Source organism: Lycium barbarum, chromosome 4 (assembly GCF_019175385.1).
Source record: "Lycium barbarum isolate Lr01 chromosome 4, ASM1917538v2, whole genome shotgun sequence".
Classification (NCBI taxonomy): Eukaryota; Viridiplantae; Streptophyta; class Magnoliopsida; order Solanales; family Solanaceae; genus Lycium; species Lycium barbarum.
The window spans coordinates 962444-976115 of record NC_083340.1 but is presented as its reverse complement, the minus strand read 5'-3'; the positions used below and the strand labels follow the sequence as shown (position 1 = coordinate 976115).

At 35.1% G+C, this 13672-nt stretch overlaps 1 protein-coding gene across 2 annotated transcripts; it reads right to left on the bottom strand.

The window, feature by feature from the left end:
* Positions 1 to 571: 571 nt before the first annotated feature.
* Positions 572 to 6836, bottom strand: LOC132634743 (beta-amylase 1, chloroplastic-like). 2 transcript variants are annotated; one of them, XM_060350783.1, is made up of 6 exons: positions 6447 to 6836; positions 5180 to 5411; positions 1853 to 2063; positions 1660 to 1776; positions 1014 to 1568; positions 757 to 945 (listed from the first exon to the last, which is right to left on the bottom strand). In XM_060350783.1, the coding sequence occupies exons 1-6, from the start codon at positions 6727 to 6729 to the stop codon at positions 925 to 927; spliced, it is 1419 nt and encodes a 472-aa protein (XP_060206766.1). In that variant the 5' UTR covers positions 6730 to 6836; the 3' UTR covers positions 757 to 924. The 2 variants fall into 2 exon arrangements, with proteins under 2 accessions (XP_060206765.1, XP_060206766.1); XM_060350782.1 differs by having other exon boundaries at positions 572 to 1568; positions 6447 to 6835.
* Positions 6837 to 13672: the final 6836 nt, after the last annotated feature.

The following is a 13672-nucleotide window of genomic DNA, read 5'->3' as shown; positions in this document are numbered from 1 at the left end:
TAAGGCAAAGTCTGCCGCATCAGGCAGACTTTTCGTGAAACCTGGTCTTGCGAACTTTTTTTTGTTTCTATGACTAAGCCGAGATCAAACCCACAACCTCAGGATATTTTAGGCGAAAAGCCAAAATTAAAGATCAACAATTTGAGGGGCAAAAATTAAAGACCACCCTCAAAGAAGGGTAATTTGTGCAAATTACCATTCATTTTGATCCGTTCAAATTCGGCCAAACCTGCTCATTTAACACCCTTTAACAGAACTCTCTTGCCACAGATAGACCTAAGAACTGAAATAGAGGCCATTATCCATTTCATAATAATACGAAGGCACCACCAGACTAACCTGTCAGTCCATAACATCAACCTACTTGTATTTTTTTGACTTGTTTTCCCTTGCACTTAATTATATTTGGTCAAATACCATCCTTGTCACAAATACAGATATTATTAGATTAGAATACTAAAAGGAGTTAATTTTTATGACTGAACTGATCTATCTTGCCCAACAGTTTCATCTCTGAGCTGAAATAGAGAGGCCGACCACCATTCTCAAAATAATTGGAAGGCAGGCACCATTAATACAAGGAAATACTCATTTTCAACCTGATAGCGAATCATTACAGTTTAAGGACAAAAATATTACGTGAAAAAGACAAAGCTTTTGCAACGCAATTTATAATAATAGATCTGAAGATGCTGCAGATATACACACCCTTGACTTGTTGAGGGTGAGAATACGCAATTAGCATTAGCAACACGCTTGCAGGTTGAAGTTTCTTCCTAATAAGCAAGAACTGCTCCAGCAGTGGCGGATGCTGATAAAGACGAAAGCGGCATATCACCTTCCCCGAATCCTAGCTTGGCTCGAAAACTTTTGACATCTGACATTTGTCTCACAAAACGAGTAAAGCTAACCCAATTCCGATATTCAAACAAGTTCTTGTCCATCCTGACAAAATTGAATGAAAAGGTTGGTGTTCCTGGACCATCTGAGTAGAACTTAGACATCCTTAATACCTGTTGAAACGATCCGTCATCCAAGGTACTTGCAGAGTTTTCACCTTGCAGGGGAATGTCACATATCCTAGCGGCAAGTAATAGTTGTTTTACAAAACCTTCGGGACTACTGACAGGATTCATCTGCTGCTCTTCTGCATCTTGCATTTCGAAACATGTACAGGACATGGTGAAACCATACCTACCAAATACGCGTGCAATTGGCAGCAAACCATCTCGAATTGATGTATTGTAGTAGCCAGCTGTTAGCTCTGAAGGGTGAGATCGTGTACCATAATGCCAGTGAATCCCAGCCACTTTCCCTGACAAATTAACTTCAAGACCACGGAATATGGTCTCTGCTTCCCTACAAATCCTCTCACCATGAAGTAGCAACATCCCTGAGTACCATGCAAGGAAGAACTCTCCATATGGCGTGTTCCAAGACCCATCACTTCTGAAAAACTGTGTGCTTTCAGGATCTTGCATTAAATTACTGGCACCAATAGGTCCGCCATTGGCCCACTCACGCATTCCTATCTCCCCAGCACAAGCATTTAAAGATGCAAGCATATACTGCCAATTTAAAAAAAGACAATCACAATTTTGGTTGGATACGGATGACATGAAAAATCAATTGAGATACATAACATCATTTTTTTCACACCTTATCATAGCATTGGAATTCGCCAAGTTCACGTGAGCGCCAAGTCCAAGCCAGCTTCTGTATAGGACATGAAGGATATCTCAACTCACCAGCAGGGCCCATTCCAACTTGGATCCCCTGCAACATAAATTCAAATTGCATAGGTATAATACCATTCAAAATTAGTTGGTGAGGCATTAAGTGAGCATCATACAGTTATGACGCCACCAAGAAATGGTATGAAGGTGTCGCGGAAGCTCCTCATAAATTCAGCATATGCTTGGATTGGAGATCGTCCATGCAGAACGGGAAGAACATCACACCCTAGGGATATATATTCCATATTCCGTCTACCAAACCTGTCTGAATATGCTAAATCTGGATCTTTATCCATTTCTTCACAAACCCACTGAGGAAGAGGAATCCTAAGCAGCAGCAAAAAGGAGATATTATCAGATTGTGAATTATTAACTAGCAGCAATCATTTCCAGCGGAACTGCAGAGGAAGAGGGGCAGAGCAAGACCAGGAGAGCACAACGCTTAGAAAGTTCAACAAGCACCCAAGGGGGTAGCCTAGAGGGCAATGAAGTGGGGGGAGAACCATGAGGTCTCATGTTCAACTCCCAGCGGAGGAAAAAATTAATACTAGATTTATTCTTCCCTGCCTAAGACTTGACATGCAGAGTCGCCCGTTACCTGTGCTGGTGGGAGATTGCAGGTACCCGGTGTAATACTCGAGCCTCGCGCAAGCTGGCCCGAACACCACCGTAATCAAAAAATGAAAAACAAGAAGGGCAGATAACTACCTCAAAACCATGAAAGCTAAAAAACTATAATTCCAATTTCCAATCAAGGTTCACAAACAGAGGAGAGAGCATTCAGTAATACGGAATCTATTGTTGGATAGACATAGTCCAGTGACTGCACAAAAAGGCCATCAGAAGGAAAAAGCTCTTCTGCATAACTAAACACTTAGAGCTCGTTTGGTAGGAAGTCTTAGCTAAAATAGTCATGGTATTATATGTGGTATTATTTCATACCATGTTTGGTTGGCATTTTGGGGCATGTATAACTAATACATGGATTACTCAATACACCAAAGGGTGTATTATCTTATCCCACCACCACCATGGGATAACTTATCCATGGATAAAATACCCTTGTTTTGTTCCAAGAAACCTATAAAGACCAAGCATCCAAGGGTATAATTGGAACAAATTATTTCTTAAATTTTAAAAATAAATAAATATTCAAATGGTATCTTTTGTGTCCAATTTTAGTGCAATGAACCAAACACCCAACAAAAAATAATCCCTGTATTACTAATCCATGTATTACTAATCCCTACATTACTAATCCCTGCGTTATTAATCCATGTATAACTTTCTTTGAACCAAACAACCCCTTAGTCTCCATATTCTCTTAGCTACCACAAACATAGCCAGACTAGAACCAGCTGAAATCAATGCTAACCGTTGCTAGAAATATGTTAGATTTTAGCGGCCCAACGTTCACTGCCATATAACATTGTTGGTTCATTTAAAGAGACGGACACTTCTATTTATTTATTTATTTATGTTTGCAAAACGACCCCTCATTTACGGGCGTGACTCTTTTACTATGGACCAAGCGCGTGGTACTATTTTTGCTTATTGATGACCGTGAGATTTTTGACTTAGGACCCTGGCTGCTATAGTCCCATACTAAAGAATCTGACAACTATCCAACCCAAAAATTGTAAGGCAGCAAGTGAAGTAGCCAAAAACTTTATAAAATCCCTCAACTCCAACGTCCAAATCAGGTTACATGTCGAGAAGGGTGCAAAATTATATAATTGTCTCATATAGGCTGTAACATAAAAAAATTGCGCATGTTCCATGTGAGACAATTATATAACTCACACCCTCCCGACATGTAACCCAATTTTGGCGTACTTATGTGAGACTTATGAATGTGAGAATGGGCTTACCACTAGGTCCAATACTTCACTCTACTACCATGATGAAGAATTTGAGTTTGTACCCTAAAACCTTAAGACAAACAACATTTATTGGGAAGAATGAATTGAATGGTTTGATTTTCCCCTCAAGATATTGAGGTCTGAATAACGTTCACAAAGAAATCAAAAAAGGAAAGATCTAATTATATCCTTATAAAATTACATAATTACAGAGATTTGATCTCTCCATATTGACAAGTTACAAGATCGTACCATATATACATATATGAATTAATACTTCACGATATCAACTTCACAGACGACTTTGCTAGAGCAGGTAGCAGATGAATTATGGCACAAGTTAGATGGAGAACACTAGAATGCATATTACTAAATAAATCTGATACCAAGTACATACCAAAAAGAGAAATTTTGTTCAAATGATTACCTATGTGGATGAGACTCTCAAACGTTCTTATTCGTCCATTTCTCCATGCAAATTGTGCCAATTTCTATTATTCCTTTTGATGAAGCCAATCAATTTTGAAACATGAAAACCAGTCTGTTTCTTTTCTAACTAAACAAATTGATTCAAGTACCTAACAAGCTACTCTGCGTTCCAAATCATTTGTGCTTTCTTATTTAGTCTGATAATTTTCTCCAGTCTCATAAAGGAAGCTTCTGCCCTACAATAGTTTTTAAAGGTTTCTACTCCTGAAAGAAAACTAACCATGGAATGTTTTAACTTGTTTGTGGAATATTTAAGTACTGTCATAGGCTCATAGAATTAGTTATTAAGGTAAACCTACAAGATTTGTTGGTCAAAACAAAAAACACTTTTCTGTGATCTTATTCCAAACTCCGCGGTGCATTATTATTCTTAATAAGTAATAGTATGCACATTCTTTTTGGAAGTTAATACGTAACAGTATGAAACTAGGCAGAATATACAGAAGTCGCCTGGTACAATATACTTCCAAACAATACCGAGCATTCTGAATGTGTACGCCAATTAATAAATATGCCAACAGTTCCATATTAAGGATAATCATTCAGTTGAATCTTAGAAGACAGTCCAAGCAGCTTTTGTACTCCATTCCAATATTACATCACTAAAACTAAGGTGTCTGAGCTATATAAGGTGAAAAGTAAACAAATACCTAAGTATTGTGTCCAACATTCTGAACCACACAATCCATAAGCATCATATACCAGTGTAGACACCCTCCAGCAAGCTCTAATGCTTGCTAGAACACACACACACACACCAAAAAAAAAAAAACACACACACACAATTAAGAGTCAAATTGCAAGCTTACTAGAACACCAAAAGAGGCGCATGGAAAATGTGCATTAGACCATATTAAAGGCAAATGTTTCTCACAGATTCAATCAATAAATGACAAGCGCAAAGTTGTCAATCGTGTCAAATAGTACCGGTTAATTGACATTCTACTCATTTAAGTTACTTTGTTGTGTTTTGAGAGTTATGTTCGTTTTCAAAACAAACAAAACATGTCTGGACGAGAAAATAAAATAAATATTAACCGGAAATGGTTTTTAAACAAGTGTAAAAGAAGGAATTTGAGAAGGTGTACCAACCAGAAGGGATCGTCAGGCCCAGTACCACACTGATGAAATGCCATGACCGCTCTAACTTTCAAACCACAACGTTTAGCCAACACCACAATCTCCAAATACCCTTGCCAATTATAAACCCTAGGCAATTCCTTCTCCACTAGCCCCCACCATACCTCCATCACAACTCCCTCAACACCAGCCGCCGTCAAAGCACGAAACGATTGCGCCATCGCCTTCTTCCTCTTCATCATACCTGTTGAAAATAGTAAACTCAAATGTCTAGGTTCATATATTTGTTACGATTATCCATATGACTATAAGGAAATCTAGGTGCATGAATTTGATGATTTCAATGTAGGCAAGTTCATAGTATGTGTGTGAAACTATTTAATAGGTGTCATTCTAGAAGACTCTACAACAACAACATACCCAGTGTAGTCTCACAAGTGGGGTCTGGAGAGGGTAGGATGTACGTAGACCTTACCCCCTACCTTTGTGGGGTAGAGAGGCTCTTTCTGATAGACTCTCGCCTTGAAAGAAAAGACGAGGATGTGAAGCATGGTAACAAGAAAAATATGACAACAAAATAGCAATATAAAAAGCAAATGAGGCACCAGATCGTAATGCACATTGAAGAAAAGAAGCTACACGATTAATAACTACTACTAATAAGGAGACCACTTGGCTACCTGCGAACCTTCTAGCCTAATCTTTGACCTCCACACTTTTCTATCTAGGATCATGTCCTCAGTAAGCTAAATTTGTGCCATATCCAGCCTAATCACCCCCCCCCCCCCCCCACGTTTCGATCTAAGGTCATGTCCTCATTAAGCTAAAGTTGTACCATATACTACCTAATCACCTCCCCCTAGTTCTTTTTTCGACCTACCTCTACCTCTCCTAACTCCTGTAACAACCAACCTCCTCACGGGCACATCCACACACCTCATTCTAGAAGACTCTATTACCACCTTAAGCTCTCTTGTAATGTTATTATGTAAGAGTAGAGTTTTCCTAATAATATGATTGAGCTAAATGTTTATCTCACTCTTCCATCGTCTTTGTACCCTATGATATTATCCACTACTAGAAACAGAGATACATTCAGCGGTAAATTTGTGTTACAAAATCCATAACATTCAGCTCACTGGGGAAACAGGTTCTCATTAAAACACTGAAAAACTGGGAAACTTTCTAATTTTTCTGTATGAAAACACTACCTATATAGGTTTTTTTTTTAGTGGGAAAATAGTAGCAGTAATTTGTTAGTAGTGAATGGCATCAGTACCTGCCGGAAAGCTGAGGGAGTCAACCGGAAGAGTGACGAAGACGGGCGAACCTCGACGGCGTTGGTGAGTTGAAACGCCGTGTTGAAGCTCGTGACGGAGATCGCCGTCACCGTCAAAGCCGTTAGATGACGACGAGTTGTTGAGCTGGCAAGATAAATTGAATAATCGGCGAGTTGTTTGGATCGGCGAGAAATTGAATGAACGACGAGATGGAGTTGTTGAGTAGTCATTATTATTACAGCAGATAGAGAAAGATGGAGCTGATGGCGAACTGATCGCCATTGTTGAAAAGCTTTTTTAGGGATTGGAAATCGTGTTTTTTAAAAGTACAATTTTAGGCTACGTAATCAAATCAAAGAAAAAGCAACTACTGCCGCTACTGTGAGTGTGACCTTGTGCTCATCACTACTCACCTGAACTTTCTACTTTTTCTTTTTCTTTTTCTTTTTTTGATTTGTTAAAAATAAAAAAAATAAAAAACAAGAAAACCACTTTCTTTTGTTTTTCACTTCGCTGCACATATATATACTCTTATCTTATTCTGAGTCGAGAGTCTGTCAAAAAACTCTCTACTCCAAAGGCAAGGATAAGGTGTGCGTATGATTTACCCTCTTCAGATTTTACTTGTGGAATTACACTGGGTATATTATTATTGTTGTATATACCTCTTTCGTTACACAAAAGGTGCAAAATGTATACTTTTCGCTGAGGGAATTTTAAAAAAAATATATTTAGCTTATTTTTTAATTTAAAAATATCATATGACTTTAAAAATATAAGAATGCCTATTTTTTTTAGTAGACTTAATTTTTGAGGGATATATTTACGCCCTTTCCCTTGCCATAATTCAAATTTTCTTTTGGAGCTTCGTTGAAACACAATTTTTGCAAAATATATTTAATAAAGTGTGAAACTGTTTTTCAATGTTTTTGAGATAAACTCTTTGAGAAGGCTATATGTCCGCGCGAAGGCAGTTGTTGATAGGTTCAAACTTTACATTATCAAATATTCAGTGAATTCATTTAATGTATCATATATGGACAATTTTTAGTGATATATTTAAGTCCTTAGATTTATGAAAGATAAGTTATAAGTAAGTACTATTAAGCTTTAACTGTTATAAAATAATAAAGCAAGCAAGAACAATATTATAGACAAAAAGAAAAGAGAGGAGATATCTTTATTTCTCTTGTTCAGGGCTATATACAATGAAGAGAACATCTCTATTTATAGGAGAAAGTTAACTTGGTGTCAAAGTCACAAACTCTAAAGTTTCTCCTAAAGATAGACATCCATAATAATAAATAATATTTATAACACTCCTCCTTAGATGTCTATTTGGTAGATAATGTGCCTCGTTAAAACCTTACTAGAAAAAACCCAATGGAAAAAATTCTAGTGAAGGAAAAAGAGTACACATTTCTAATAATACGCCATTTAGTTGCCTCGTTAAAAACCTTACAAGGAAAAACCCAGTGGGACAAAAACCTTGAAAGGGAAAAAGAGTACAACGCGTATTAACTCCCCTTGATGAGAACTTCAATCCAAAAACTTGAATCTTTCACATCTCAATCTTGTGCACCATCTTCTCGAACGTTGCAGTTGATAGAGACTTGGTGAATAAATCAGTCATATTATTGCTCGAACAAATCTCTTGCATGTTGGTATCACCATTTTTCTGGAGCTAGTGTGTGAAGAACAACTTTGATGAAACATGTCTTGTGCTTTTATGAATCATCTCTTTAGTTGGGCTATGTATACTGCTGCATCTTCAGTCTTTGGATAGAGTTGCATTGGTATATAATATTATTGAAATCACTCCAAGTGCATTCCTGACTTGCTTTATAAACAGATGTTATCTTTATATGATTTGATTGTCATGTAGAACAACATCGTATGACTATAATCCCTCATAGTCATAGCAAAATATATAAATGCATCAATTGCATAAAGATATGGCACTTCAGGACCCAAATATTCTGCAAGTTTCTCATTTCAACTTTTTTCAGCAGATAATCTATTTCTTTTGAAAACTCTTCAAGAGTTTCAATAATTCTCAAGTAATCAACTTGCACCAACAATATGACAAATTTTGATTTTCACAAAGACATAAGGATAAATAGAGTCATTTGTGTCCTTAGTCAGTAAATATTTATTAAGGTGATATAATCGCGTTCACCTTGCTTAACTTAATTCATATAAGAATTATGAACAAATTTCTACAATTTGTATATGCTTCAGGCATTTAAAATTCTTCAGGAATTTTCATATAATTTTATCAAGTAATTCATATAGGCTGTGACAACATCTATTTCTATTTAAATGATGTGACATCTTCTGGTGTCTGGACAGCAGGTCCAATAAGCTTTACGCTTACCAAGATGCGTCATTTCACTTGATAATAATTTCTACGTTAGCATGCTTTAATAGACGTAGAATTTAGATCCTCACAATCTTTTACAATATTGCGCTATATTGTACCAAAGATATCGTCGACGATATATCATTTGTGTCGGTTCGCAATGTGACATAACTTATTGAGATCTCATCACTTTCATTATTTTAGGTACCTAAACCTCGCATGAGGTTTCATGAAGTGTTATGTTGTATACTCTTCAAGAGCACATTGCCTCTTTATTATGACCATTTTGATCATTTGCTCCTCTCCCTTTTCAAGGATTATTGTGTTTGGAACCGATTAGTCTACCATGCTTCATGCATGTTGTAGACTCTGTCCTTCAGAGACATGAATTTAATAGGAGCATTTTGCAGCTGAAATTAGAAATTAATTTTAGGTCAGCAAATGCTTCTAGCATTTGAGTTGAATTATCTTTTGAATGAGGATCATACTAATGATAATTCATAACATATTCTTTAGCTGCTTATTCTCTCCCCCTTATGTTAGAAAAACTAACATATATCCCATCTTCTTTGGGGGAATCCATCTTTGTGCATCATGGTAGATTAATTAATCGTATACCACACATAAAAACTGTTAGATGAAAATATCTGGTTCCTAACCCTGAACCAATTGTGAGGGGGGAATTTATCATAATTTATTGGTCTGAAGCATACAAGTGATGTTGTATACAATATATCATATCTCAGACCTGCACATGAAGCTTTGTTCTCATAAGCAATGGTTTAGCTATTTATCAGAGGCATTCAACGCTAAACCAGCTTTGATATAAACCAGCATTAACAAGATGAATTATCTTGATTACATTATCTGAAAATTGTGCTCTCAACTTAATTATTTTGAGCAAGTAACTCTGCATATGTCAACCAACATTAACAAGATGAATTATCTTGATTACATAATTTGAAAATTGTGCTCTTAACTCAATTATTTTGAGCAAGTAACTCTGCATATGTCAAACTGCGGGTTGACAATAAACGCACATGTGACTGTCTTATCGATGCATCTATTTAAGACATCACATAACAGGTGAACGGGTCCATATTCACCTTTTATATTTTTTCAGAATTTGGGAAATTCAATCTCAACATTTGCCAGTATAATCAACTTATCATGAGAACAAGCAACAAAAATAAATTCTTGAAGAATCTTCTAGTTCTTTAATATGAATACTCAATTTGCATATCATATTTGAATCAGGATGACCAAATTGCTCATGCCATCTGATAAAATTATCTATACTAGTAGACTTCAGGTTTATCACGCCATGTGCTATTTATTTTAGTAAACTTCTGATTTACTATGACATGAATTCTTTTTCGCATCGATAAACTTCTGGTTACCGTGACATGTGACTTCATCATTCTTATATTGTATTACAATTTTAGTAAACTTCGAATTTACTACGACTCTTATTTCGATCATAACAACTTCATATAATGCAATCTCGAACGAATAACGTAATGGTATACAAGTTCTTCAGGAGTATTTAATTTATTCTCCATAATCAAATATTGTTTGGACACTAGTGATGTCATAATCTTCTAGATAAATAGTTAGCTCTTCTGGAGCCCTTAGTTGATTTTGTTCTATCAAATATATTTTAGATACTGCTGGTATCATAAAAGAATTTTAATTAAACGCTATTGGTGTCATGAGATAAACAATAGTAGAGTTCAAAATTTGCTACTTCGGGAGCAGATTTCTGAGTTTGCTACTTCGGGAGCAAATGTCTGAGTTTACTACTTCAAGAGTAAGTTTCAGTGTTTACTACTTTGGGAGTAAAGTATAGAGTATTAGAATATTTCTTCTCAATTACTATATCTCTTCTGGAGGTGAGGCGTGGTATTTTCACAACAAAAACACAGGTATGTATTTATATTCTTTACTAAATATCATCACATTGATCACTTCAGGGATTGGATCTGTATTTGTAATATTTATCAAAAGTTCTCATTCTTCAAGAATAGAACATAATCATATGAACGTGTCTTACCATGAAAAATTATGGTCGCTTAGAACCTTTTTTAAAATATTGCTACTTCGGGAGCAAATCGAGGTATGCATATAATGTAGAGATTTTTCTCTAACATATTTCCAATATAAACCACGATATATAGGCCTATGTATAAATCATCACTTCTGGTGATCATGAATATAGATAAATTTATTGATACTTTAGACTTGCCACTTCTGGTGGTCACTCTAAGAAAAGTATCAACTTAACCATGACATACTAATATATAAACATAGCACGTAACCTTAGAAGTGAATAAAAAAAATATTACACCAACAATAATGAGCAAAGGCTCAAATCACTTTACCTGAGATAGACACCACAATTGTTTGTCAAAGTTTACTAAAACCGGATCTCATGAAAAACGGTAAACATACCTTAATTACATCACACTTGAATTGTTTTTCTCCACTAAGAGAAGAATACTGCAGATCGAGGCATAAATATAGATAATATTTCTCTAATATATCTTCCTTTATAATCACAATAAGGTCATAAAAATATTCTCACTTCTGGTGGTTATATATTTGTTGTGAACTCTACCAGAGTTTCAGTGCTTCTGAGTACCAACAGTTTCCTTCGTTAATCTCTTAGAGACGATACCATATACGATTAACAGAACCACCGATCCTTAATCTTTATTATACCAACTAATTATAAAATATTAGACAGAAATTTTAATTAACCAAAGCCGCGGGTTCATTGCTGATAACTAAGTGGTCGTTTGGTTTGAGGTCAAAATAGTCCCGGGATTACAATCCCGGGACTAATTTATACCATCTGTTGGTATTATTTTATACCATCTGAAAGATGGTATAAAATAGTACCAGTATAAGTGGGTTATGAAGGTATAAGTTGAGTTATTCCAGCACTAATTTTTATACCACGTTTGGTACAAGGTATAAAATAATCCCGGGATAAATCTATACCTTATACCAAACGTGGTATAAAAATTAGTACCGGTATAACCCATGTTATACCTTAAACCAAACGACCACTAAGAGTATTAAGGCATTGAGAATATAGGCATTGAGCAATATATCCTAAGTATCCACACAGTGATAAATATATGGATCACATAATTGTCATCCTTGTTTTCACGTTAGATAGACCATGATTTTAAATAAATGCGTAAAATCAAAGGAAGTACATTCAATCTACATACATGTGGTAGTACCTATTAGCATACTTGATTGATCAAAAACGAATGAAAAGCATTTTGTAGATGAAACTATTAATAACGTAGATCTTAACTTCACTAGTCTATAAATAAATAGTTGGAGTGAACATCTATGAAACATTATTCACATATTTAAACGCCATTCTATATTAGTCTGACAAGAAGCATACCAAATTTATTGCACTATAAAAGTTTGGCATATTATAGCATAAGTTTAATTAATCATTCACTGGAAACTTAAGAAAACAGTAAGTTTAGCAGGTTAACCGATTAATTGTTATCATCATATAGTGTCCGTATAAACAAAGGAATTTTGAGACTGCCAGATAAAATCATAACATGTAAACTTAACACGGTGAAGTAGTAAAGATCAAAAACATACCAGGTGAATCATATGCGAGATAAAAATTAGGAAGAATATCACCTATTTTCGAGATGATGGCTAGAGTCTCGTGCTGATAACGAAGCACGATAACGTGTTATAAAATAATAAAGCAAGCAAGAACAATATTTTAGACAAAGAGAGAATAGAGGAGATATATTTATTTCTTTATTCAGGGCTATATATAATGAAGAAAACATCTCTATTTATAGAAGAAAATTAACTTCGTGCGAAAGTCACAAACCCTAAAATTTCTGCTAAAGATAGACATCCATAATAAATAATAATATTTATAACATTAACTTCAATATTATCCAGTTTTACAAAATTTGTGCTTAGTGTGTATTGTATCCGGTCTTTACACTAGGTCCACAAAAGCATAATATGGTGTTAGATAGTACTTTAATATTTAATCATATGATTAATTAGCATTTATTCTTATCTTATTAAATTTTTTAACTATAATAAATTTACACGATTTAGTATATACAACTGAAATAGATAAATAATTACAGTAGGATAACCGCAAGTTTCAAATTTCAAAAACTTTTGCCCCCACAATTGTTTTCCCACGCTTCCTTTCTTTTTAGAGCAATAAAATTATAATTATTTCATGCGCGTACTGGTTGGAACCAGTAAACGTTTATTCTAGATTTCTAGGTTACGAATTTAGTGTGGGCCAATTATTTTATTATTATTTAGTGGAGGCCTAAAATACAGAGTCTAGAAATAGAAAAATACTAGAGAGACCAGAAAGGCTTGTTTTATTCTTAGAAATCTGACCAAAAAAAAAATATCCTATTACCCAAAATCCTTTTTTTTTCTTTAACAATTTGCCATATTTTCTGACGGGACCAGGTGGGGCGGGGTGTGGTTTGTTTACTTAGAATTCAAGAAAAATGAGATAATACTCAGATGATCACTCAACTATGCCTAGTTAACTCAAAAGTCACTCAATTATGATTAGTTCACTCAGAAAGTCACTAACTTTATTTTCTAACTAGTTAATATGACCGCGCTTCGCGCGGCCATGAAAAAATAATAAATTCATACTCCCTCTATTCCATAATAAGTGGTGTTTTAGGATTTCAAGAAGAAATTGATCTTATTCTTCCAAACTTACCCTTATTTATAATCAAGAATCATTAAATAACTTCTTTTTTTCTAAGCATTAATTAGGAGTAAGTTAGTAAAAACACTCAAAATTTTTTTAGAGTAAGCAATTTC

What these genes read in the sequence shown, in the direction of transcription:
- LOC132634743 (XM_060350782.1), bottom strand. Translation starts at nt 6,729, where the DNA reads ATGGCGATCAGTTCGCCATCAGCTCCATCTTTCTCTATCTGCTGTAAT. An exon ending in GGGCCTGACGATCCCTTCTG is followed by an intron (nt 2,064 to 5,179) that starts GTTGGTACACCT and finishes GCTGCTGCTTAG; the next exon opens with GATTCCTCTTCCTCAGTGGG. An exon ending in TTCTTGGTGGCGTCATAACT is followed by an intron (nt 1,777 to 1,852) that starts GTATGATGCTCA and finishes TTTATGTTGCAG; the next exon opens with GGGATCCAAGTTGGAATGGG.